General features: G+C 46.8%; 1 protein-coding gene across 1 annotated transcript in view; it reads right to left on the bottom strand.

Moving 5' to 3' along the window:
- IGF2 (insulin like growth factor 2) overlaps nt 1-20,987 on the bottom strand; it is a 68,411-nt gene extending 47,424 nt beyond the window's left edge. The window contains exon 1 of the mRNA XM_083165588.1: nt 20,889-20,987. Within this exon, the coding sequence (XP_083021714.1) occupies nt 20,889-20,948 (60 nt within the window). The 5' untranslated portion in view covers nt 20,949-20,987. The remainder of the gene's footprint in view (nt 1-20,888) is intronic.
- Between the last annotated feature and the right edge of the window lie 6,613 nt (nt 20,988-27,600).

Below are 27,600 nucleotides of genomic sequence, written 5' to 3' on the forward strand. Positions count from 1 at the left end.
TATTATTGTATGCAATTTCTTTATGTCTGCACAGTGCACAATAGCAGAGGTGTAACTCTGGGAGGCAATAGCGCCAACCACCACCGGGCTCCTGCTTCCAAGGGGGCGCCTCTTCTCCCCTGCGAGTTTAAAATGGTTAATTGAAAGTCGACGATATCGCTTCTGTGGCTGACTCCCACTCCCAACAGGACCATATTTAAATATTTAAAATATTTATCTTACTTCCGGGCAATTGAGATGAACTTACTCCACTGCACAATAATAATAATAATAATAATAATAATAATAATAATAATAATAATAAAGGATATTAGAAAAAATGGCTAATTTATCAAAGCTTGGGGAGAGATAACCAATCAGCTACTTTCATGTTACAGGCTGTGCTTGAAAAAAACACAGCAGCTAATTAAATGCTACATTATCTCTCTTTAAGTTTTCATAAATTTCACACCAAAATGATACTTTTATCATATTTAACATATTTTCCATAACAAAATAACACTGAAAATGAAAAATGGAAATATTTAACAGTTTCAGTCAGGGGCGGATTGGTACCCATGTCTGGCCCGGGAAAAATTTGGAGCAACCCGGAGGGGGGGGGTTGCTCGTGCTACTCACTGATGCTAACACTCACTAATGCCGAGTCCCACCACCACACGGCCGCCAAGCAGGGTCTCCTTGTCCCGGGCAGCAGCCATCACCACTGCCCCGGCGGTGAAGAGCAGGCTGGCCAGGAGGATGCCCGGTCTGCTCCGCACCAGGACTCGGTTCAGCACCCGGCCTGACAGCGCCGCCGCTACCACTGTGTTGGAGACCAGCAGCTCCTGCCACAGCACCGACATAGACGAACGCCGGGGTGACATCCTGCTGAAACTGTCTGTGGGCCGCCCGCTCCAGGTCCCCGCCGGCGGCAGCGCAGGACTGGGCAGCCGGCCCTGGCAGCCCAGCCAGGTGGAAATCTGGACCAGCCCAACGGGAAATGGCCCGGGTTCCCGGTGGGCCAATCCGCCCCTGGTTCCAGTGACAGGTAGTTAATTAGCTTGAGGTCCATTAATTGCACATGAGGAAGGAGCCTTTCCATTGCAATGACATTTAACCTTTGAGTGCCAACATTGCTGTGAGAGACTCAAAATATTCCCTAAAAAGCGTATCTCACAGCGACTGTTCTTTTTTTTGGGGTGCAATATTTAACTAAACTTCTATTAACTGACCTGGCTGTATTTGTATATTTTTTTACTAAAAGAACAGTCGCTGTGAGCGGCGCTGGCATTTTTTAGCGGATATTTATTTTGAGGATCACTCACAGCAACGTTGGCACTCAAAGGGATAAAATCCCTATGAAAAAAAAGAGAAAAATTATAAACCCTGCCACCTAGATGGCGGAGCCTATTGGGCGCTTGAGGAGATGCGTAAGAATTGCCAAGCTGCTCACACCTGGGGGTGGTAAGTCCCCTATATATCTATGTCTAGAAAAAGAAAAAAGATGGATGGTGGAGCGCTAATTATTTTTGAATATAATTTAATTATAAAAAATTGTAAAAAGTTGACTAATTGGGTATTACAATAATTATTTTAATATATTCTATCTCGAGAAAGTACACATTACACAAATACAAATAGAACACATCTAAAATACAATGTGATTAAAAATAAGACAATATTCACCCCTACATGGGACCTCAGTGATAAAAGTTTTGAAATGTGGATATATCTCACTTGTTCCTGGTGATACTCTCCTGTTGGATAAATGAATATACTGGATTGGCGGGTGTCCATAAACCTGACTTGGAGCCGATGGTGATGTTCTCCCCTTGTGAGGAAAGATGGTACACGTCTCACGGAATGGAGGGCCTCGCAAAATTGGCAGGTGGTGGTGTCCCTTGATTTGAAAGAGTCCAGTAATTGACTTGATAAAAAGAGAGGAGAGCTGGTCCAAAGTGAGATGGGGTAAATTGTAATCCACAGGGTCCAGTAGAGGGTGAGCGCCTAACGCGTTTCGTCATCCACAGATGACTTTATCAAAGGCATGCTGCTGTTAGGTCCAGCATGGAGTTTTATACTGTCTTACGGGAAGTACAACGTTTGACCTTAGTCACAAATTACCCAATTGGTCAATTGCCCAATTGGGTAATTTGTGGCTGAGGTCAAACGTACTTCCCGTAAGACCGTATAAAACTCCATGCTGGACCTAACAGCAGCATGCCCTTGATAAAGTCATCTGTGGATGACGAAACGCATTAGGCGCTCACCCTCTACTGGACCCTGTGGATTACAATTTACCCCATCTCACTTTGGACCAGCTCTCCTCTCTTTTTATCAAGTCAATTACTGGACTCTTTCAAATCAAGGGACACCACCACCTGCCAATTTTGCGAGGCCCTCCATTCCGTGAGACGTGTACCATCTTTCCTCACAAGGGGAGAACATCACCATCGGCTCCAAGTCAGGTTTATGGACACCCGCCAATCCAGTATATTCATTTATCCAACAGGAGAGTATCACCTGGAACAAGTGAGATATATCCACATTTCAAAACTTTTATCACTGAGGTCCCATGTAGGGGTGAATATTGTCTTATTTTTAATCACATTGTATTTTAGATGTGTTCTATTTGTATTTGTGTAATGTGTATTTTCTCGAGATAGAATATATTAAAATAATTATTGTAATACCCAATTGGTCAACTTTTTACAATTTTTTATAATTTAATTATATCCAAAAATAATTAGCGCTCCACCATCCATCTTTTTCCTTTTTCTAGACATAAAATCCCTTTGGCCTTGCACTCATGCGGGGGCTGTACAAACAAAAATATGCTAGTCTGGGTATGCAGTAAGTGTGGGTATAGTTTCCAACCCCCCCCCCCCCCCCAATCTGTAGGGCCAGAATATCGTATGGATAATATCGTATGGATAATCACCTTTATTATCATGTACAGTGATGCATAATATGTTGGATTTTATAAATAAAGGATATTTATAATAAAAAAAAATAGATTTTGGAGTTCTAGCAATCTTTGACTATTTCCCAGAAGATCATCCGCAGGTTTAGAAATCACGTAGCTTGCTCTGTATCCAACAGGTGTATGCCTTAAATAAATACCTATTCTCTGCATATTCACCTCGTGTCACGACTCGGAAAGACGTACAGTGGCCATAAACTTGCAGCCAAGTGTCCCACAGGGCATAGTTCATATGGTGAATATTTAGCCAGTGTAAAAATAAAGTGATGACTACAATATTCTGCCAACGTTACATTTACAACATTTACTTTAAATAAAACGGCTGCACAGTAGTTCTAGAAGGAATTAAATATATCTTATTTTATGGTCATTAAATTCTACAATGTATCTTTGTAATCCCTTATATGATTAAATGGAAAGGAAATAAAAAAAAGGATTGATGGATGTTTGTGCATAAGGTGGAAAAGAACTGAATGAGTGTCACTGGGTTAATCCCGGGGATGCCAACAGTGTCGTGGCAATACACACACTGATATCAGGCCAATTAAGCAATACCATCACTGATATAGTTCCTAATAGGGTCACCATGCCAATGGTAGGTGGTGACGGGGATCATACCGGACCCCATTCATTAACAGTACAACTACTCCCTTCAGCAATAATCTATATGTTATATTATGGATTCCCTGTAACTCTGGTTCAAGTGGACATCTTGGCACATTGCACATGTAACATCTCTTCTCTAATAGGTCCCTTCTTCAGCTGGAAGGGGCTGGGTACAATATCCCAGCAGTCAGAAGATGGACAGCGGAATCCTGACAGCTTCCTGGTAAGCATTTCACACCATCCCTAACCTACAGTATTCCACAGCCTAACCCTTACGTCCCCTCCCGCAGCCTATCCCTATCCACTCATACCCCTTCTTATAATAAATATAAGAAACTGTAAATAAATACCCCACAGCCTACCAATAATTCCCCCCTCTCCCTCTTCCAGCAGCCTACTGTAACCCCAACCCCAGTACTTGCTTCTGTGATATGTTGGGACTCTGATCATCTCAATTTTGCTGTCAGTCTTCTGAATGCTCCCCCATGGGGGGCAAGGGCAGAAGTGCAGCTGGTATTAGGTCACAGGTGTGATGGCGCCTGCCTTCCTTGTCAATGGGCAGCGCATGGGGCCCACAAAAAAATTATAGTTTTCTACCCGCATCTACTATCTATTGCGCATAGCAATAGCCAAGTACAGTGGCTGCCAATTCCAATAAGTATTATTAGACACACCAGGGTTTATTTACGAAGATGGGAGTTCTATTGAAGATGGGATGTTGCTATCTATTTTCTTCTAGAGGTTGCTAAATAAATAAGAAGTAGTTTCTGATTGTTACTATGGGCAACATCCAGTGGCGGCAGCACCCTTCAATATTCAAATAGGGGAGAAACACTAACTGCCAGCGAGTCAGTTTGGAATGGCAGTTGGTTGAACTTTGAACTATGCTGCAACCCCACCTCTGAAGTCGCCACTGGTAACATCCCATCTTCAACAGAACTCTTAGTAAATAAACCCCATCATAGATGTATAGAGATAGACAGATTTATACTAACTGGGTCATTCTGGTTCACCCGCAAAGCTGCGATATTCGCAACTTTGTGGGTCATCTAAACGCCTCCCGCACGAAGGTCCGCACACCGCAGATTGCACCCGCTTGCATGCGAATTAAGGTTTTGAATAAACATCCATGCAACCCCCCCCTAACAAAAACAAAACACAGCCCCTCCCCCAAAGGATTTCTAAACACACACACTATATATATATATATATATATATATATATATATATATATATATATATATATATATATATATAGCCAGAAAAAGGTGCTTTTGAACTAATTTTCCCTTAAGTATATCTCACCCTATAGGAAGAGGAGAAAAGACAACCTAGCCACACAAAAATGGCCTGCAGTCTTCGATCCCTTTATACAAAATAGGGAATTTTTACTACAAGACTATTAAAAGTTAAATGTTAATACATTTTTTTGTGCACCCTTAATAGACAGTCCCTTCTCCCATTTCGTATATACAGTACCAATCAAATGGTTCCCAGAGGAGCATTGCGGGACTACCGCATGACGTCACGACATCAAATGGACCTGCGCACCAACTCTCCTCCTGGCCGGGCGTAGAGCAGATAGAGCCTGCGGCACAGGGTGATGGGATCTGGCGATACCACAACCCGGAAGTCACATCTTAGCCAGCACTGTGGAGCTGCCAGAAGGTCGACATGTCAAAAGGTCGACACTGCCATTAGGTCGACAGTGTCTAGGTCGACATGAGGTTTTCCACTGTTTTTTGAGACTACATGTGCCAACAGGCGGTATTTCATGCCCTACCATCCACTAAAGCGAGGTGTGAGAATAAAATACTGTGGCGAGCGCAGCAAGGCACTGTGCCCGAAGCATAGCGAGCGATGCGATTCACTTCAAACTGTGTCCATGTCGAATGTGTCGACATTTGGGTAAAAAAACTGTGAAAAACCCCATGTCAACCTTTTGACTGTCGAGCTAGACACTGTCGGCCTAATGGCAGTGTCGATCTTTTTGCATGTCGACCTTTTGGCGTGTCGACCTTATGGTTGTCTATCTTTTTGCTGTAGACAAATGGTCCCGCTTCCGTTAACTCTTTGGTACAATAAATATATGCATTTACCTGCTCTTCCTTTTTTTCAGAAATTGATATATTACTTTCTTACACAAGTAACATTTTGTGTTGCATACAGTTCAGTTTATATAGAATTTTTGGACACCATTTTGTTTCCTACCCACCTGGACATAGTTACGAAGGGGGTTATTCTGGTTGATTCCCACTTTCTCTCCGGCTCCAAAGTTCAGATATGTAGAGAAAGGGGAGAATAAACACTAGTGTGATACTGCATAAGCATAAATGTTCTCCATTTGTGTGGACAGAAAATATGGAAAAGGGTGTTCCCAATATTTCCAAAAGATCCAGGGATGTTACTGGATCACCTCACTCCTGCAGGCATATAAAAAGGTGCTCACATGTATGCTTACATATCAGGGGCTGTGTAAAATCCCGTAAAGGTATCTTGGAATTTCACGAAAACTAGTATAAAACAAAAGTTTTGGTACTTGTTTCCTAGCATGGCGCTCGTCGCATGTGATCGCATACCTTAACTTAAGGTATGCGATGGACGCGTCCGACGCGATTTCAGGTCTATTTTTAGCATTTTCCCAGACAATTAAAAAATCGCGTCCATCACATGCCTTAAGTTAAGGCATGCGATGCGACCGATGCGATGGACGCGATTTCACATAGGGAACAATGTTAAATGGGCCAATGGACCCAATTTTTCATTGTATACCCATCCTTATGGGTATCTTACATGTGAAACCCCCCATTGTTAACGCCACCCCACAATGAACGCCAACCCGAAGCGTGGCGAGCGCAGCGGTACGAGTCCTCCGACCTTTTCATACCCCCACTATCCACGTCGGCGTGGAGTTGATTTTATATAGTGTGGTGAGCGCAATGAGCCACCGAGCCCGAAGCATGGCGTGCGCGTAATACCTGTGAAGTAATGCGCTGCGCTCGCCATGCTTCGGGCCCGGTGCCTCGCTGCGCTCGCCACGCTTCGGGTTGGCGTTCATTGTGAGGTGGCGTTAACAATGGGGGGGGGGGGATTTCACATGTAAAATACCCATAAGGGTGGGTATACAATGAAAAAATCGGGTCCTTTGGAAACAAGTACCAAAGTTTCTTTATTTTTAAAATAAAACAACAGTGCAGAACCAGATATCTGACAGCATCCGTACCGTACTAGATGTGACCCGGGTATTTGGGTATGGCACCAAGGTGCTGAAACACAAATGCTCCGCACACCGCTGTATTATGATAAAAAGACACTTAGTTCAATGCGTTTTTGGCATGCTGCAATGCCTTTTTCAAGATGCCTGTCAATGATCGGTGTTCCTAAAATGTGCAAACCTGAGGGTCTGACAAATGTGTGAACCCTCCACGTGCCTTATTAGGTCTGAAAAAAAAAAAAAAATCTGTCACCTGAGAAGCGCCCACTTTAGCCAATAGTCGCAATCTCAGGAAGCCAAGCGTCCAGGGGGGTAACAATATTCACAATATGCTACACGGCAGTGGGTGACAGGGGGAGGCAGAGTGTGACAGGGAAAAACAGTGGGGGACAGGAAGAGCGTGAAAGGGCAGCAGTAGGCCCCCTAGTCCTCAGCAGCCCTGTGCACTGCACCTGCTGCACCAATGGTAGTTCTGCCTCTGTTTTCCATTCCAATTAGATATTTTTACATGGCGACCTCTCTCAGGGTAGATGTATGAAACAGTCATAAGGGAAAAGAAATGAGCCAGAGGAGAAGTGGCCCATGGCAACCAATCAGCACTGAAGTAGCATCTATAATTTGCATAATATAACATTATAGAGCTCAGTTGATTGGTTGCCATGGGCCACTTTTCTTCTGGATCACTTCTCCTCCCTTACCACTGCTTCATACATCTACCCCAGAGCAGGGCCAAGACTAGAGTTTCCGGCGCCCAGGCCCCTGACCAGGGGGGACGGGGACGGACCGAATGACCGCCTTGGCCCTGGCGCCGGAGACCCCCCCCCTCCCCGCTGACAACTTACATAACTCCTGTGTGCAGCCAGCGGGGTTCTGTGGACTGGTGTAGCCGCTGTAGCGGCAGCTTGACTCCATCCGTCTCTCCTACTAGCGCGGCGGCGGGAAGCGCTGGTGATGACTTTGAAAAGACTTGCCGGAAATCAAAGTCATCACTAGCGCTTCCCTCCGCAGCGCCCGGTGCGCGTGACCCCCCCCCCTAGTTGCGGCCCTGCCCAGAGTCACCTGGTCAATCACCCTGCGAGCAGCCAGCAAAGGCTAGCCTTCACTCACTGCCTTCCTGCAGACACCTTCATATGCGCACAGCATACCATAGCGTATGTGCGGTCGCCGATAATTGCTTGTGCTGTGAATTCACATCACAGTGAAAAGGCAAAGCTCCAATGACTGGTGTCCTGTGTAAATTTACTAAAGTGTGAGTTTTTAGAAACGGTTACATCTGCCCCACCTGCAGTGCAGCATCTTACATCTGCCGCACTTGCAGTGCAGCATAGTTTTGTCCATCTGCAAAAATTGCAGCCTTGCTATCAGATATCAGAATTTTGCCCATAGTCTCTGTATTTGTACATGTGCCCTAATCCTCTGTCTGTGTTTCTAACCTCCTCCATCGACCTTGCGGGTACAGAATATCTCCGTCTGCTTCCCAATTTTGTTCATACAGAGGGTCGGATTCAGAGCTTCACAGCTGAAATTCAGTATGCAGCTGCTGTGTGAAAATATGCAAATATAGGCGCTAGTATTGAGACGTCCTCTGGAGGCGCCTAAGATCTACCGCCTGCATGTGGGAGTCTTGCCTTGTGCTTGGCGGTCCCCCCTCTGCCTGCCGCCGGGAGCAGTAATTTTGCGGAATGTTGCAAAATGACAACTCAACTTGAATTAGGCCCACTGGGTCACGTTTAGCAATTTCATTTAAAAAAACCCGGAAAAAATCTAAACCTTTAGATACAAGTCAATAAAATGTGCAGAGTAATGGATGTAAGAAATGCTGAGCTAGGTAGGACAGATCATCCCAGAGGGAAAATGATGCGTCTGTTGAAGGATTTTTTTTTATCTGTCAATTCCAAAGTTCAACTTACGAAATGGGTTAATGTTGTTAAATATTTCTTGAAAAGCATCAGTAAGTTCAACAGGAGAGTTCAGTTTATGTATGTTCAAAAGGGCATTATATTCTATTTTTGACATTTGCTTAAGTAAGTTCAAGTAAATGATACATACAATGTTGTCTAGGGAAAGATATTTTGGTCACGTAAAAAGGCCTTCAATGGTACAGCATGTACACGTATTGCTCCCTATTCCAGTGAACTGCAGCAAATCCCAAATATTTCCAGGCATGAACACTTGCTATAGTGGGAACTAGAGATGGACACTGGGGCCGAAGATTTGGATTTAGGGTTTGTCAAGCGGCGGTGAAAGGCTTTGGATTTTTTTTTTCAAAAATGGTAAAAAAAAAAAAAAACTCCCAAATCACGTAATTGCATTTTTTGTCCCTAAAGTAATATTAACCTCAATTACATTAATTTCCAGCCTCTTCCAGACAAGTTTGACCACTTTAGAGCTCACAATGTTGTTTTCATTCAATTTAGGCCAAGGCCTGCAGCAAGCTGGCAGGTTATTAACACACGGAACTTCTTACAGTATTAGTATGGTGTATTGGGGTGCAAGACACACAAACAATAAAGAAGAGCAAAATTATAATTTTTTTATGCGCAGCTTGTATAACACTGTGTGGAGGCAGAACAATCACACACAGACATTCTGACAGTATAGTATATGGTGTATTGGATTGCAGTGCAGCACACCACAATGAAAAAATAAACAAAAGCTGACTGGCAGCCTGCCTGTGTACCGTACCGCACTACACTGACTGACAGACTCAACCCTCTGCGCACTGACACAGCCTGCCTAACACACGACCAAAACAATACACAGCACAAACCCCTCTGCACTGCACAACACACCCCTCTGAGGCTGCACCACAGACCCCTCTGCAGTCAACACACCATTGCCAGTAATAAACAGGGCAGCCGAGAGGTGTGCCGGGCCCCGGTAAAATGTGGAGGGCGTGGCCTAATCGCGGGAGTATATGCCTCAAAAATGTTTCGAGGTGGAGGCTAATCGTGGGAGGCTATGCCCCCCCTAGCAGCAGCAGCACACACACCTTCAGCATGTACTGTGCCGACAGCAGGCAGTAGAGGTGTATGCTGCTGGCGGGGATGGACGAAGAAGGGGGTCGAACCAGGGCCCCTGACGGGCCCCTCCAGTAAGCCCGGGCCCAGGTAATTAGTACCCTCTCCCCCCCCCCCTCGGCTCCCCTGGTAATAAACACCCCGGCGTCTTCAGAATATCCGATGCGGGATTACCGTGTTCTTCCGCTCAGGTTTCTAAACAAATCCGGAAACTCGCGAGCGTGGATCGCAGACAGCTCGGGGGCCTATGTTCGGAGTGGTTCGGATTCCACGGATAACTGAACAATTTTGCCCAAAGTTGCCCTGCATTATTAAGCTTTTATTTATTTACTTTTTTTATACAGCGCAGCAGGTTACATTACATAGTGTTTGACAACGGCCATGACACCCAGAATCAAATAGTTAAACTTCATGCTTTAGGGCACGATAATTGCACACTGGCCCTAATTCATGTTTGTACACAAGTGCATTTGTAATTTCTGGGCTACAGAATTGTTAATGCTGCCCAACAAGGGAAAAAAACGATGCCCACCCAATCCATTGCAAACTCATTTGTGATTTTGTGTACAATAGAAGCAACACGGGCAGGGCTGCCATCAGAAATGTTGGGGCCTGGGACTGGGCAGACCCCCGGTCTCTCCACCCTGGAGGAACAGAGCTGTGGATAATGTGCGTGGAGCTACAGTAGGAGTGGGGCATAAATTGATGCTTAGACCAGTTCTTAAAAAATGTCAAAGTGTTGTGTGTGCTAATGTACAGTATGTAAACTATTATATAATATGATACTGTCGCCTTGCCACAGCCACCTCCGTATACATAAATACCCTCATGGCAGCTCCATTACACACACACATATATACCCAAACCAACTACCTCACTCTCACACACACACACACACACACACACACACGGGCATGGCCCCAAAGAGAATGCCAAATACGTATGATGGATAGAGATAGTGTGTGAGATGGAGCGACAGGGTGAAGGGGAGTCAGTGGGTGACAGGTTTCAGAGGACGGGATGTTGTAACATCCGCGGCCCCCTTCGCCGGCTACCACAATTTTAATAACGGCATATGCTGTAACATATGAGGTTATTAACACAAGGGACAGCTCTTGCGATAAGAGCTGTCCCTTGCGATGCGGTGCCGGCACTGGACTTCTGGGTCTGTGACCCGGGAGTCCATCTGCGCATGCGCAGACCCCGGCGCCGGCCGCAGGGCACGCTGGGAGGGATCCGTGACGGATCCCTCAAACAGCGCTGCGGTAAGAAGCCGATAGGCTTTCGCAGGTAATCGCCAGCTTTTGCTGGCGATTCCCTCCGCAGCGCTAACACTGCGGTGGGCTAATACAGCATACAGAAATCCCCAGATAACGGGGTTACCACATTTCTGTGTTGCAGAATCGCCCCCTCAGAGAGATAGTGAGAGACAGAGTGGCAGTAGCATACTATGGCACTGCTGCCTCACCCACTTTCGGAAGCAGACCTAAAATTACAAATTCAATTTAAAAAAAAAAAAAACTGAGGGGGAGACCCCGGGTGGAGAGGTAGCAGTGTTATTGGACCAGCTGTTGTCATAGAATGTTTCTCAGCAGGGGTGTATCCAGGGATCCAAGTGTCTGACTCAAATTATGCCACACAATGCTCACACTCATTATACACACATTCCACCATGCACTAGAGGACGTGGCTGGGATATGGTGATTAGAATACCGGCACTGGAACCCCAACAATTGTCAGAATGCCGAACGTAAATCTACCAGGCAGTGATAGGATTAGGTTGCAGAGTGATGCGAGTGGAGGGGAAGAATAGCATTAGGTTGCAAAGTTATGGTGATGGGAGTGGAATAGAGTCAGGCTGCGGAGTGATGGGAAGAATAGTTAGGCTGCGGAGAGACTGTGGGTGGGGGGAATAGGGTTGAGCTGTGGAGTGATAGTGGTGGGGGGATATGGTTAGGCTGTGGAGTGAGGGTGGGTGGTAGGGTTAGGCTGTAGAGTGATGGTGAGGGAAAAGGGTGAGGCTGAGGAGTGCTGGTGGAGGGAGGAATAAGGTTAGGCTGCGGAGTGAGGGTGGTGGTGGAAATAGGGTTAGGCTGCTGAGTGATGCGGGGGAGGAATAGGGTTAGGGTGCTGTGGAGTGATGGTGGGGGGGGATAGGGTTAGGGTGCGGAGTGATGGTAGTAGGGGGAATAGGGTTAGGCTGCGGAGTGATGGTAGTAGGGGGGAATAGGGTTAGGCTGCGGAGTGATGGTAGTAGGGGGGAATAGGGTTAGGCTGCGGAGTGATGGTAGTAGGGGGAATAGGGTTAGGCTGCAGAGTGATGGTAGTAGGGGGAATAGGGTTAGGCTGCGGAGTGATGGTAGTAGAGGAATAGGGTTAGGCTGCAGAGTGATGGTAGTAGGGGGAATAGGGTTAGGCTGCAGAGTGATGGTAGTAGGGGGAATAGGATTAGGCTGCAGAGTGATGGTAGTAGGGGGAATAGGATTAGGCTGCAGAGTGACGGTAGTAGGGGGAATAGGGTTAGGCTGCTGAGTGACGGTAGTAGGGGGAATAGGGTTAGGCTGCCGAGTGATGGTAGTAGGGGGAATAGGGTTAGGCTGCAGAGTGATGGTAGTAGGGGGAATAGGATTAGGCTGCAGAGTGATGGTAGTAGGGGGAATAGGGTTAGGCTGCTGAGTGACGGTAGTAGGGGGAATAGGGTTAGGCTGCTGAGTGACGGTAGTAGGGGGAGAGGGTTAGGCTGTGGAGTGATGGTAGTGGGGGGGGGGGATAGGCTGTGGAGTGATGGTAGGGGGAATAGGGTTAGGCTGTGGAGTGACGGTAGTAGGGAAACGGGTGATGCTGAGGAGTGCTGGTGGAGGTAGGAATAAGGTTAGGCTGCTGAGTGATGGTGGGGGAGGAATAGGGCTAGGGTGCTGTGGATTGATGGTGGGGGGGGGATAGGGTTAGGCTACAAAGTGAAGGTGGTGGTGGTGGGGGGATAGGGTTAGGCTGCAGAGTGACGGTAGTAGGGGGAATAGGGTTAGGCTGCAGAGTGATGGTAGTAGGGGGAATAGGGTTAGGCTGCAGAGTGATGGTAGTAGGGGGATAGGGTTAGGCTGTGGTGTGACGGTAGTAGGAAAACGGGTGATGCTGAGGACTGGTGGTGGAGGGAGGAATAAGGTTAGGTTGCGGAGTGAGGGTGGTGGTGGAAATAGGGTTAGTCTGTGACTACCATTAAACAAGTTGCTTTCTTGTGCATCTATGTATTTGTTAGTCCATGTTGTTGGTTCCTCTGTCTCCATTTTGTTGAGAGCATTTATATACAAAAAAGTGGCCTCAGGTCTGGGGCAAGTGGTATATAGAAAGATATTTTCTTTTGTGTAGCATGGCTCAGCAATATCGCTCAGCACACAGCGCTGCACAGTGATAACATTTGCCCTGACTGCCAATCTGAATACAATCTTAATCGCCTGTCTATAGCTATGCGCAGGGCCTTGCATTGTTATCGCTATGGCCCCTACACACGTAGAGATGTAGGGTAATTTTTTAAGCGATTTGGTCAGACCGCTTAGAAAATGGGCTGAAATCAGCCTGTGTGTAGGCCCCAGAAGGTTGCAGGAGGGGCAGGTTAGGGTTAGGCTGCAGGAGGGGCAGGTTATACCCCTTTCACACCAGAAGCAAATTACCGGGTTAAACCTTTTCAACTTGGGAATTTGGTGAAAAATCCAGGTTTTTCTTTGGTGTGAAAGGGTCAACACAGGTCTTAAATCCCGGCACCCCAACCCTGGTCAAGAGCAGGCTTGGAGTACCGGGATTTAAGACCCGTGTTGACCCTTTCACACCACAGAAAAAACTGCTAATTCCCGGGTTAAAAAGCTTTACCCCGGTAATTTGCGTGTGTTGTGAATTGGGGTCAGGCTGCACCCGGCAAAATGACCCGGCACTTTTAATTGCTGGGTGGCCGGTGTGAAAGGGGTATTAGACTAAGGTTGCGGAAGGGGTGGTTTACAGTTAATACCAAAATATGTTGGGACAGGATGCCATTGTAAGTATTTTAACCATCGGCATCCTGTCAGGATCCCGTACCCAACCCTGCTTTTTGCATAGTACCATTATAAATACATTTTCTCAGTCATCTGTCACTACTGCAGCAGCAGAGCCGGATTAACAATGGGCCTGATGGAGTTATAGCTCAAGGCCCACTCTCCAAATAGGCCCATTTTGTAGCTGAGGGTCAGGGCTTTCCAACGAGACCAGCCCTGCGTCGCTAGCCCCCCCCCCCCCCGGAACCGGAGATACCACCAGGCAAACCTGGAACGTTTTCCCCATAGGATAACATGGGACCCGCTAATTCCGACCTCCACCCGGTTCCAACTGCTGCCAGTTCCCCCTCTGGCATCACAGAAACTTGAGGTTGATCTCAGTCGAACCCAAAATGCTGGGCCTTCAATCTGATACCTGGTCCATATGGGTTAATTGGTTCTAGAGATATTGCAGGTAAAACTATTTGGTACTTATGTAGTATCTGGGCTGCCGATTTTGTGATTTTATGCCTTACCTTAAGGCATACAATCAGATGCGATGCGATGCGATTTGATGCGATTTTGCATAGGATTCAATGTTAAGAAGGTCCTGTTAATTTCCCCACTATCCAAGTGGGCATAGAGTTGATTTTATATAGTGTGGCGAGCGCAGCGAGCCCGAAGCGTGGCGAGCGAAGCGAGCCCCGTGAGGGGACGCATATTTCTTAAAAAGTATTCTGTGTCCCCTCGCGGGGCTCGCTACGCTCGCCACAGGTTTATATCCAACTCCATGCCCACTTGGATAGTGGGGAAAGGAAAAGGACCCCTTTTTCCCATTGAATTCTATGTTAAAATGGACTCAGACCATTTTAACATTGAATCCTATGGAAAAATCTTGACCATCGCATCGCATACGATTTGGTCGCATGCGATGCGATACGATGCGATCCGATCCGATTTCTAAATCGGACGCCCAGATACTACATAAGTACCAACTATTTTTTTTTCATTTCTGAAATGTAATTTCATGGCTGTTCATGTTGTTTGAGGACAGATTTCTCTGGAACCAAACGGCCCAGTTTCACGGGACCAAAATCATTCGAAGGCTACATGTAAATGGGTCAGTTGGTTCCGAAGATATAGCTGGTTGTTTAAAGGGGGGCGGGGGTGGTTTTCTCTCCCCCTCACACCAGAAAATGCAGGGACTAGGCTGGTGTAAAAGGGGCCAGTCCGAGAATGTCCCTGCATGATCCTTGGACCATATTCCCTGCATTTTCTGGTATGAAAGGGGTATTATTTCAAATAGCCGGGATATGCAGTGCTCTGAATACAGCCGGGCAGCCCCCTGCTCTCTGCCCGACTGTTAATGGCTGTCATTTCTGCCCGGCGGCGACTGTCCCCCAGTTACCGCGAGCATGTATTCCCCCTTGGCAATGAGCATGTAATTCCACATGGCAATGAGCATGGAACCCCTGGCAATAAACATGTAGGTAAGCAACACTTATGTAGCATAATTTTTAATAGGCATTATGGTGTTTGGCATAATACATAATGGAGATGATGGTGTGAGGCTTAACATGTAGAGGGCATTATGGTGTAAATTTTTAATGTGTGCCTTTGGCGTGCAATGCCCCTATTTATGAAGCATATTGCTCAATCTGTTTGGTATAGTGCAGGCATGTCCAAACTATGGCCCTCAAGATGTGAAACTACAAGTCCCATCATACAATGCCACAGTTTTGCAATTAGGGAATGCTAAAACTATGTCAAGGCATGCTGGGACGTGTAGTTTCACAACAGCTGGAGGGCCACTGTTTGGACATGCCTGGTATAGTGTGTATTTTGGCTCAATCCATGTGGCATAACGTGAATTTTGACTCCATCTGTGTGCCATAGTGTGAATTTTTGCTCAATCGGTGTGAAGTTAGTCTCATTCCATGTGGCATAATGTGTAAGAAGCAAGTACAGTGTAAGGGGTTACTATTGTGTTGCATGATTTGTATAAGGGGTATATGGTGTGGTAAACGTAGGTTACCACATAAAAGGTGCTGACGTATTGTCTACCAAGTTTCGGTTTTCAGTATTTTTTTATGACTGGAGTGCCGCCTCACCCCGCAAGTATCTTAGGACATCGGCGTCCTGCGGGTGCACCTTTGGAGGGCACCCGCCAATATATGCCTTTTCCAGGCATATATAATTAGTTGAAAGTATTTACACAAATACAGACACACCCATGAGCAGACCACCCAACCAGAACACTGGTCATGCCCCCCCCCCACACCACATTATTAGGTGCTGGCCACAACCCCTATTATTGCGCATAATAGGCCCTTGATCATTTTCAGCTCCAGGTCCATTTAGACCTTAATCTGGCTCTGTACAGCAGGACTGAGGCGCAGAACTCCAGTCTTCCAATGACATTTATACTGTGTAAGAGGACAATTCACTTAAATTTCTTTATACAATGGGCCATATGTACTAAGCTAGAAAAGTGATAAAATGGAGAGTGATAATCCACCAGCAAATCAGCTCCTGCCTGACATTTCTCAAACTCAGCCAGTGACATGGCACTTAGCAGCTGATTGGCTGGATGGTTATCACTCTCCATTTTATCACTTTTCAAGCTTAGTACATCTGGCCCAAAGATTTCACTTCAGGAAGCAAATTCTGGTATGGATTATGGGATAGACAATAGGAAGGTCCACAGTCATTAGTTCGACGTGCATGATGGTCATTGAGACTGGAGGTCAAAACACACACATTAGGTCGACACCTGCATTAGGTCAACATGGGGAAGGTCGACAGTCTAAATGTCAACATGGGTTTTTCACTCGAATGTCGAAATGGACACTAAAAAAGTGTACAATGTTCCCTGCGCTCGGCACACTATTTTATTCTCCCTCAACGCCCTAGCAGATGGTAAGGCTGGTTTCACACACTCCGGCTCCTGCTGGGCGGTGAAATCCCGCACGGCCAGGGAGCCGTGCCGCACAATGGACACTATTGTGGCCATCCCCTCCATGATAAACTACTGTGTGCGGCACGGCTCCCTGGCCGTGCGGGATTTCACCGTCCGGCAGGAGCTGGAGTGTGTGAAACCGGCCTAAGGCATGAAAAAACGCCTGTCGGCACATGTCAGCTCAAAGAAAGTAAAAAAAAAAACATGTTGACCTAATGACCCTGTCGACATAACCCCATGTCGACAGTCAGTCATGTCGACCTTCATGCATGTCAACCTAATGACTGTCAACCTTTCCCTTGTCAACTTAGTGACCGTATACCTGCAAATTCGGTATTTACTGATAACACCGACTTTATCTGTCAAAGTGTATGTATTCAATAATCAAGAGCACACAATTTGTTCTGGAAGCGTTCTACGGTAGACTGCATATGAGGATTAGTCTAACAACGTGTACATTTATGGGAAGGCTAAAGGACAAGCACAGCGCGTACTATTGTCTGCAGTATAGAAAATTCTCAGAAAGTGAACTTGCTTTTTGGTAAACAAACATGGTTTATTCAATGTACTAACAGCATCCTTGAAAATGTAATCCAGGAATATACATGCCATGTTTTTCTTACTTCATAGCTCAGCAGTTTTTGTGTTCTTGTTAATACATCTGCCCCAATAATTCTTAAGCTTTAACAAGAGATAAATGCATGGGTGATAAGGGGGGAGATTCTCTAAAACTCGCCGCCAAGCATCGCCCCCCTTCACCACCCATCGCAATCATAATTATCGCATATGTTCTAACATATTCGATAATTATAGCTAAGAGCTGTCCTTTGCGGTGAGAGTCGCCGGGTCCCAGCAGGTTCCGGCAGCTCCCCCCTCCCTCACACACCCGGCGCTGCTGCTGCTGCGCAGGGCTCTCCTCCTCCTTGCACCCAGAAGAGGATCAGTGCAGGAAGGAGCTCACAGGTCCGGACAGCACAGCTCTGTGCTGCCCGGACACAGGTGAGGGGGCGATGCGGGGCGGCGGGGGTCCGTGCGGGGCGTTCGCGTTAGAAGCCCATTGGCTTCTATGGGGCATCGCCAGATTTTTCTGGCGATGCCCCCCGCCGCGGTAACCCGGCGGGGGATGCTTAGAGCATCCCGAAATTGGGGGAGATTCTCTAAGGTAAAAATGAAGTAAAAACCCGTTATTGGGTTTTTACTGCATTTTTACCTTAGAGAATCTCCCCCAAGGAGAGATAAACATCCAGCCAATCACCTGCTAACTGCCATGTTACAGCCTATGTTTGAAAAAATTCAGTAATGAGCTGATTGGCTGGATGTTTATCTCTCCTTATCACCCTTAAGGTGCGTACACACGTACAGATTTTCTGTTTAATCCAGTGGTACCCAACCCTGTTCCTCAAGAACCCCCAACAGTCCACGTTTTCCAGGTCACCCGGCAGGTGCACTCATTATTCAGGCACATTTAAAAAAAGATCCACAGGTGGAGCTCATTATAGCACTTGTAATACTGTGTGGAGACCTGCAAAACATGCACTGTTGGCGGTACTTGAGGACCAGGGTTGGGAACCACTGGCCTAATCTATCTGGTGGGAACAAAAACCTGGAAATGTATGGGAGCAACTGACAATCAAAAAATTGTTCCCAAACACTTTAAACAATTTGTCTGACTGATCACTGTCTGTTTTCAAGTGTTTGGGAACAATTTTTTGATTGTCAGCTGCTCCCATACATTTCCAGGTTTTTGTTACCACCAGATAGAAAATCTGTACGTGTGTGTACGCACCTTTACATTTATCTCATTTATCACTGCCCCATTGTGCGGTTTTCTATTCCATTGGATAATATAGTTTTACAAAAATGTGTATCCCCCCCCCCCCCCGTTATAAAAAAAAAAAAAAATACATGTGTGTGTGTGTGTGTGTGTGGTATGCACCCCCGACAGTCGAGATTCCAACGGTCGTTTCCCCAAAATCTGGATCCTGACTGTCAGTATTCCGATAGGAGGCAGGTATTTCGGTGCCACTTGCGGGATCGCCACAGGTTCTATTCTCCCTCTATGGAGGACATGGACCCCCATGAGAGAAAATAGCTCCTGATAGTGTTGCTTTAAGAATCTCTAAATTGTAAACTTTTTAGAGTTCTTTTCAATCTCAAAATAACTGCAGACAGTCATAGTCCAGAAGCTACAAGGCTCCTTTTTTTGCCAACTTGCAGGTGAATCATTGTCTCGAGAAAACAGTCCTCAACACATTTAAGTCTGTTCAACCATAAGATCTAACTTTATTGTTGCTGTACTAAGGATAACATTGCAAATTATTAGGGTACACTTCTGAGGCGGATTAGTCATCTAGATTGTTTCTCTCCATCAGACAAATGGGCCTCTCTGGGTGGCAACTGGACAGTGACACTTGGAGTGTCATAGGAACGTCATGTGTGTGTGGCCATCCTGTTCAGACTCATGTGTATGTTGAAAGGAAGCAGGTGTTCGATGGGTCTCTTCCACCCAAGAGGGTAGATGCAATTGCCAGCATTAATGATGGTGCCCCGGCCCACAAACATGGAATGGTGCAAGTACTGTATACCGATGATGTTGTATTTACACTTCTAGCATATGGTTCCACCGCATAGACTTAAGGTGCCCATATAGGGTGCCGGATGACGGCCAGTGCTCCGACAGGAGGGGATCTCGACTGACAGGGGCCATTCGCCCTTGTGGGGGTCCACAACCTGTGGTGAGCTAAGCGAGCCTGCAGTGTGGCTTCTTTGTGTTCGCCCCCCTGTTGGAGCACCAGCAGTCGGGATTCCGATCGCCGGGTTCCCCCCTGTCAGACCACCACCCAAATATTAGGATGACTTGTCTGAGGGGAGAAGTCGTCTGCGATCCTCATTTGAACCGCTGAGCCTAATTCAATGCGGATGAACGGGAGAGAAATCATTGATGGTTGCAAACCATCGAATGATTTTTCTCACCTTTGGTAATAAAATTCACTCTAGACTGACTTTTATTCCCTTCGCTATCTGACAAATTTGGGGCAGGCGCTGACATCATGTGATGTCAGCTGCCCGTCTCGAGCTGGCATTGCCACGCCTGCATTCATAGGGGAACCCCCAGCTTTTTTATGGGGACTCCCATAAAACTCTGAGCGTTCTCCTGCTGCCCGCCCCCGGCCCACCCATCCCGGAGCAAACGGTTTGTCGAGTGTGAAACTCACCAAAGCGTTTCGCTCATGCACATAATCGTGCATCAACGGCCCCCTCATTCTGCAATCCCAGCCAAGCCTGCTGAAAGTTTTGGCAGCACGATAAATCTATCATGCAACAGGTGCGATTTTCAGGCTCCATTCCAATCGCATTGTATCTGATGTCAAACACATGCAATTTAGGCACACTTGCCTACCTGACCCTCTCCATGAAGGAGAAAATGCTCTGTCCCTGGACTTCCCTGGTAATGTATGATTGCCATCACCTGTGGTGAAACACCTTTCTTATCAATTACCTAGCTCCCCACAGGTGATGGCAATCATACATTACCAGGGAAGTCCAGAAACAGAGCATTTTCTCCTTCATGGAGAGGGTCAGGTAGGCAACCATGAATTTAGTCACTTTTTATCCGATTTCTGTCCAGAATCGGATGAAAAGTAACCAAATCGCCCTATTGTATGGTCATTTGTCACCGGCACAATCATTCCCTTTTTGTTTTGTTAAGTTTCCTTTTGTGTACATTCGGTTATACAATGTGTGACTTATGTTACTGAATTGCACTGCAGTGACCAAGCCGTTTTCAATTCAGGTATTGCAAAACTTGCACCCGAAACTTAATATACCATTTTCTTACTAGGTTTATTTTTACACTTTACCTGTAAATTATAACAATTTTATGCCCCCTTTATGCTGAGTTATAACATCATGGTCACAACTGGCTGCGTGTTAGCCACAAAGGTCCAATATCATAACTTCACTGAAAACTATAATAAGTAACCAGGGTGGAACTAGCCATTTATGGGCCACATAGTAAAAAATTAATATACAATGAAAAGGGTGAAGAAAGAATCTCACAATAAGTGCATTTGATAGGGGATGTTACAATCCTGACTAAAACACATATCATTTGGTGACATACCTCTGTCATCTGTCCTGGACCTGGGCTATTTTCTGCTCTCTGAGATAACCTGTGTTCCATCTAGATTCTAGAAGGTATGAGCTGCTAGCAAGCTGCACTCTAGGCTGATTACCCACCTGTGTCATTGCTGAAATCACCAATTAGTCTCTTCATGCTGTGTGTGTGTCTGCACAGCAATTACTGAGGACTGTTCAAACTTCTGCTGTGCAGCATTCTCATCTAGCTATTTCAGATGTCATTCTCAGCTACCAACGGCCTTCCAAGCTGCTGTCATTATTACAGCTGCAGCAGGCCTATCAGTACCAAGCCAGGTTTCCCCATACCTCCCAAATGACCCTCTCCAGGATGGACACAATGCTCTGTTCCTGGACTTACTTCCCTCTTAATGTATGATTGCCATCACCTGTGGTGAACAAGTTAATGGATCAGAAAGGCATTTCACCACAGGTGATGGCAATCATAAATTAAGAGGGGAGTCCAGGAACATAGGCCCTTATTCTGGTTGGTGCGGTAATATCCGCGTGCGTTCGTGCCGCCAATGTTTTGTGTCTGCGCATGTGCAGAGGCGTCTCTGCGCATGTGCGAGCGGGGCGTACGGCCAAATCCCGCATGAAATGTGAACACTCCGAACAGGGGGTGGAGAGGGGCGTAAAGGGCTATTTGGGCTCATTACCATATGCATACGCCCCGCGTTTCATGGGCGTTCCCATGCAAACGCTGGGCGTACGTATGGTAATTCGGCCGTGACGCACGTGTAGGGGGCGGACATATGACATCGCCGGATGTCAGCTGCCCGCCCAGATCCCTGCTTTTGCACGGAAAAATGTCCGTGTGGTCTGAGGTTGCGGGAGCTGGTGCGACCATCGAATGATGGGGGAGGTTCCCTGAGATGGAGGAGGCGTATTCCATGAAAAATACACGTGCGGTCCATTCGGCCTGCTTCTTACCGCGTACGGACGGAGTTGGCGATCCGTATGGAAGGCGGGGTTTCGCACGCACGGTCCTGGCCGCATATTCGGATCCGGCCGCACCGATCAGAATAAGGCCCATAGTATTGTGTCCCTCCTGGAGAGGGTCATGTTGGGAGGTAAGCGGCCATGTTGGATGCAATCACATTAATTCCACAGCCAATCCTGCCATACCAGTTCTGACACCTGTTTGCTGCAGCCTATCAGCTCACATTGATCACCAGTGGCAGTGTTTACCTATGCCCCCCCCCCCCCCCCCCCCCCCATTGAGACTGCTCTGGCTTCAATGTGACTGGCAGTGACTTCCTATTGGAAGTCCGACCTGCCAGTCACTCAAGGCAGTCCCCATTGGGAGGTGTTCCCTCCCTCCGGGCTGCCTCTCTGTGCGCAAATGCGCAGGAGCCCCCAAAACGGGTTCTGCGCATGCTCAGTACCGCGGAGGATACTGCGCATGCGCCGGATCGGGAACCTGATTAAGCCTCCGGGGGCTGCTGCAAAGGCAGCCCATGGAGGCTTGGGCCAGCGCATGCGCAGTATGTACGATGTCACTCCTCATGTGCTTGCCCCGTGCAGGGTGCGCAGCAGAAGGGAATGCGGTGGTGGCAGCGGCATCGAACGGGGAAGCCGCATTGTGGCAGCCCCCCTCCTCTAGAATGGTAAGAGCCGCCACTGCTGATCACTAAGTATTCTGGGAAAACACCCCCAACTGGCTGCAATGATGTCTCCAGGCTAACTATGGGCATACTTTTCTACCTGTCCCTCTCCTTCAATGCTCTGTTCCTGGACTTCCCTGGTAATGTAGGATTGCCATCACCTGTTGGGAGCTAGGTAAAGGTGTTTCACCACAGGTGATGGCAATCATACATGTCCAGGAACAGAGCATTTTCTCCCTCATGGAGAGGGTCAGGCAGGCAAGTATGACTATGGGGCCGAATGCCCTTGGCAAATTTTTCATTCGCCGTGCGCTCGCTGCCTGATTGACAGACAGGGGGGCGTTTCTGGTTGGGCACCCAGCGTTTCATGGGAATGCCCACAAAAAATGCGCGCCCAGAGAAATGCTGGTGGACCCCCATTGACCGCAGGCATGCCCCTACCTGCTCAGGGTGGGCGGATGACGTCATATGACTTCAGCGCCCGCCTTCAATTCGTCGAAGACCACTCATATGAAAAGTAAGTCCTGAATTACTTTCAGAAGCAAAAAGAGGAAAAATCTTTCCATGGTGAGTAAAGGGATGTGTAAGTGTACAATTACGCTCACAGAGTAGCGAGGGGGTTCGGGCGGCGCGGTGGGCGTGCATTCACCAGGGCCACGATAACCTGCTCACTAGGCTCCGAGAATTGAGCCCGGTATCCTGTGTCCCAGCTCCTGTGGTAATCCTTCTGTTTAGTGAGGGGCAATATAGACCCGCTCGCTGTGGGCCTGATTCGCTCCGCTGTCCGATGGTCGGGTTTGTGCGAATATGTGCATGTGCAAACCCCATGAGCGAAAAGCTTTGTCGAGTTTCATACTCAATGGTGGGTGGGTAGTAGGTGTGCCCATAAAAATGCTGCCCATACCCCTGCAGACACAGGCGTGTTGATGCCTGCTAGTTCCCGGCGGCTGACGTCACATGGCATCAGTGCCCGCCCCCTTTCCTGCTGCACAACCTGGCTTCTTCTGTAACTATTGGATTCCCCTATTTGGTTCCAGCTGATTCCTAGTGCTATCATAAACAACTACCATAGGGGGAGATTCTCTAAGCTAAAAATGCGGTAAACACCCCGGTATCTGGGTTTTTACCGCATTTCGGGATGCTCTAAGCATCCCCCGCCGGGTTACCGCGGCAGGGGGCATCGACAGAAAAATCTGGCGATGCCCCATAGAAGCCTATGTGCTTCTACCGCTTCCCACCGCCGCCCCGCAACGCCCCCCGCCGCCCCGCACAGACCCCCGCCGACCCGCACCGCACCCTCACCTGTGTGCGGGCAGCACAGAGCTGTGCTGCCCGGACCTGTGACCTCCTCCCTGCACTGATCCTCTTCCGGGTGCAGGGAGGAGGAGAGCCTGGCGCAGCAGCAGCAGCGCCGGGTGTGGGAGGGAGGAGGGAGCCGCCGGGACCTGCTGGGACCCAGCGACTCTCACTGCAAAGGACAGCTCTTAACGCAAGAGCTGTCCTTTGCTATAATTATCGCATATGTCAGAACATATGCAATAATTATAATTGCGATGGGCGGCGAAGGGGGGCGGAGGGTTTTAGAGAATCTCCCCCGTAGTCGTTTACCATCGATCACCATTGACACTACCGATCTCTGATGTCTGCTTCCAAACATTCCAGCTCATTAGAAAACATGGATTGTTGGTTGATCTCAGGGACTTGTTTGGCAACCCTTGCATTAGGCTTAGTATGACTGCACATACAAGTTGTCCAAGTTCAAGTACAGTATGCATATCATCTCAGAGAATTGTGTGATACTGGCTGTGTTCCTCAGATGAAAGAATAAGAATTTGATTTGTCTGATACCTGCTGTTTAAGTGTCGAGCTCCCAACCAAGGCAATGCCAATATTCTGTGCATGTTTATTGTTCTGTACTTTTGAAGCCCAAGTGTAAGTCCAGCTGGCTAAGCTGCATGCTTGACCTTTCACGGTGAGCTCCAATCATATGGACCTCTGCTTTAGAAGTATTCAGTGGCCAGCAATGGGCACTCATCCACTCCTGGATCTCAGCTAGACAGTCATTTAGGATTGGCATTGGGCAGTACCTGAAACACAGTATAGGTACAATCAGTTTCAATATGTCAGATTGCTACCTAACACTTTCTCGCTGACTCTGTATTTATTAGTGCAGTTGGTGTATTACAGGACGGGTCTCCCTTATCCGTGTATTCCAAAAACCGAAGTATTCCGAAAACGTGGTTTTTCGGAATTTTATTTTTTTAGGGGGGGGAGGGGGGGGTAGTCCCCCCTCCCCTTTTTTTTCATATACTTACCTTGTCCTTCAGGATCCTCTTTAGTGGCATCTCCAGTCCCAGGGGTGCATTGCGCGCGCACCCACGCACTCGCACAATGCACCCTGGAACCGGAGATGCAGCTGAAGATAATCTTGAAGGCCACCTTGGATGCCGGGGTACACTGTGGACATCGGGGGACCATCAGGGCACCACCAGGGGAACAGGTAAGTATGGGGGGGAATTCCAAAATACGGAAAAATCCCTTATCCAAAATGCTTCTGGTCCCGAGCATTTCGGATAAGGGATACTCAACCTGTATATGAAAACTCTGCTGTCTATTCACATTATTAACTTGAAATTTCCAAAAACTGAGTCCCATTTAATTCATAAAGAAGAATGATACAGAGCTACCAATTTAGCATCTCAGTACAGTGACGGAGGCCCCCCGCGATACCTGTGATGTGGTCACCTCCTTGGCTATGCATCGTCCCCTGCAGCCGGAAGGACATCCCGGGCTAGCTGTGACATGCTACTGGGGGAGGAGCAGCAGCACGGAGGATGGGGAGGGAGGGTAGGAAGGCTGCGACAGACGGCGGGTGGCGGTAGAAGCCCATAGGCTTCTATAGGGTATCGCCACCCAATGGAGGTGATAGCCTGCCCTGCGATGATGCGGCGGGCGGGTTTTAGTACATATGAAAATGCAGTAAAACTGGGGTTTTACTGCATTTTCGGCTTCGTACATTCCACCCAGTGACACTAGTTCCCCAACTGTAGTTCCCCAATACTCAAATACACACTATATGCTAGTACAATTTATAGTGTAATCTTCCAAGTATCGTTTTAGTATTATCTTTAAAAAAAAATGCCAAACGTACCAACGCGTTTCGTCTATAGGGACTTCATCAGGGGCACATTTAACATTCCTTTTTTTAAGTGGATCAAAAAATGACTTTCCGATGGTCAATTAGTTGTGTTCCTATTTATTTAGGTGAATAATTCGCTATCCCTAATCATCCAAATTCAATTCAATTTTGATGACTAATATTAGGTTAAAATTAAGGGTTAAAAATAAACCAATAGTAAAACTATTTAAATAGTAAATAGTAAAGGCAATAGTAAATCCTCTTTGCTATCCTAAGGATGGACCAATTGTTTTGAGATGACAGTGAATACTCTCGAATTGATGCCAGTAAACAAAATCTCCTTCTAAATGCTCTATATCTCCTACAAGGATAGCTGAAAGAATTCAGCTATCCTTGTAGGAGATAGAGAACTGTTCAGTTAAAGGATTGTTAAATGTACCCCTGATGATGTCTCTATAGACGAAACACTTTGGGATGTTTGGCATTTTTTTAAAGATAATACTAAAAACGATACTTGGAAGATTCTTCTCGTTTGCTTCATTGAAAATACTGGACTTGTTTAATTGATTGGCGCTATACCCCTACTGGGGAAGATATATGTGTGTATAATATAGATTATTTTCATTTTATTTTTTTACATAAGAAATAAAATGTGCTTACGTATGCTTAATATGTATGTTACATGCACTTCCTATTTACATTTGTCACTGTATCTTTTTTATAAGCTTCTTACTTTCTGAGCTGCAGAAGCAGAGTATACAATGGAAAGTTCAGGTGACTTGGAAATAGCGTGTATTTCAGGAACTCAATAGGAAAAGCACCCCCCCCCCCCCCCCCCCCCCCCCAGTTTAACCCACTTCCTGCTCCATTTCTATAGGCCTTTTCCTGTTATCTATTTTTGCCTGATATATGTCATTATGGTGTCTATCGGCTGGATTTATGTAAAGGTAAACTAAATTGCTAGTTAAGTTTACTTGAAAAGAAGGAAAGTCTCACATCTGGGGCTCCTAATACATGAGCAGTGCATTTAAAGTAATACAAATAAGTCAAAAGTGCTGTTCCCGCCATTCTGCTCTTACTAAAGAGTGGGAGTAGAGATGTTGCTTATATCAACCAATCAGATTCTACTTATGATTTATCTAGTACCTTCCAGAAGATAATAGCTAGAATCTGGTTGCTAAAGACATCTCCACTTCTGTAATTCCGCACTTTAGTAAATAATATAGATGTGTGCTGACTCAATGTTTTTGTTTTAATTCATTATCATGTTGTGGTTTAGGAAAAACCAAGCTCAAGTGATTTGATTCGGAATATGTTTTTGGTTCAGTTTTGGTTTCCGATAAACTCGATAAAATTTCATAACATTTTTTTTAAAATGTAATCGGTAAAATCAATGTTGATCCGTTAACCAGCAATTCAAAACTTTTTGTTTTTAAATCCGAGTTCAGAACTGACAATAGACACGAGTCGTACTTGGTTCCACTCAGAACCCCAAATCATAACTCCAAACTGTCCCAATTTTCACAGGACAGTCCTATTTTTTTGGAACTGTCCCACTTTCAAAAATGTCCCGCAGTGAGTGGTGATGTGGGCTTTGGGAATCCCCTTGTCCTTCCATTCTCTGCTTTGTAACAGTGAATAGAAGATTTGCGCATGCACACAGCATCTATTAGCAGGAGACAGAGGGCCTGGGGCATAAGCCCCTGCTTATAGGGCACTGGGCATGCCCCCATAGTTATGAAAACAGGGGTATTTAAGGCATTCGCATGTGGCCATGCCCCGCTTCAGAGGCAACTCCCATTTTCAAGAGCACACAGGTGCATGAGTCTCGCTTCAGCTTTTCACAAAGTTGGGAGGTATGCCAAACAGGGCCGCCTTAACAATAGAACAACCTCCCTCAACCCAGCTATGTGCAGCAGCAGCAGCAATCCGGGCAGTGGGGGGCTGGGAGC

This window comes from Crinia signifera, chromosome 11 (assembly GCF_055691185.1).
Source record: "Crinia signifera chromosome 11, ASM5569118v1, whole genome shotgun sequence".
Classification (NCBI taxonomy): domain Eukaryota; kingdom Metazoa; phylum Chordata; class Amphibia; order Anura; family Myobatrachidae; genus Crinia; species Crinia signifera.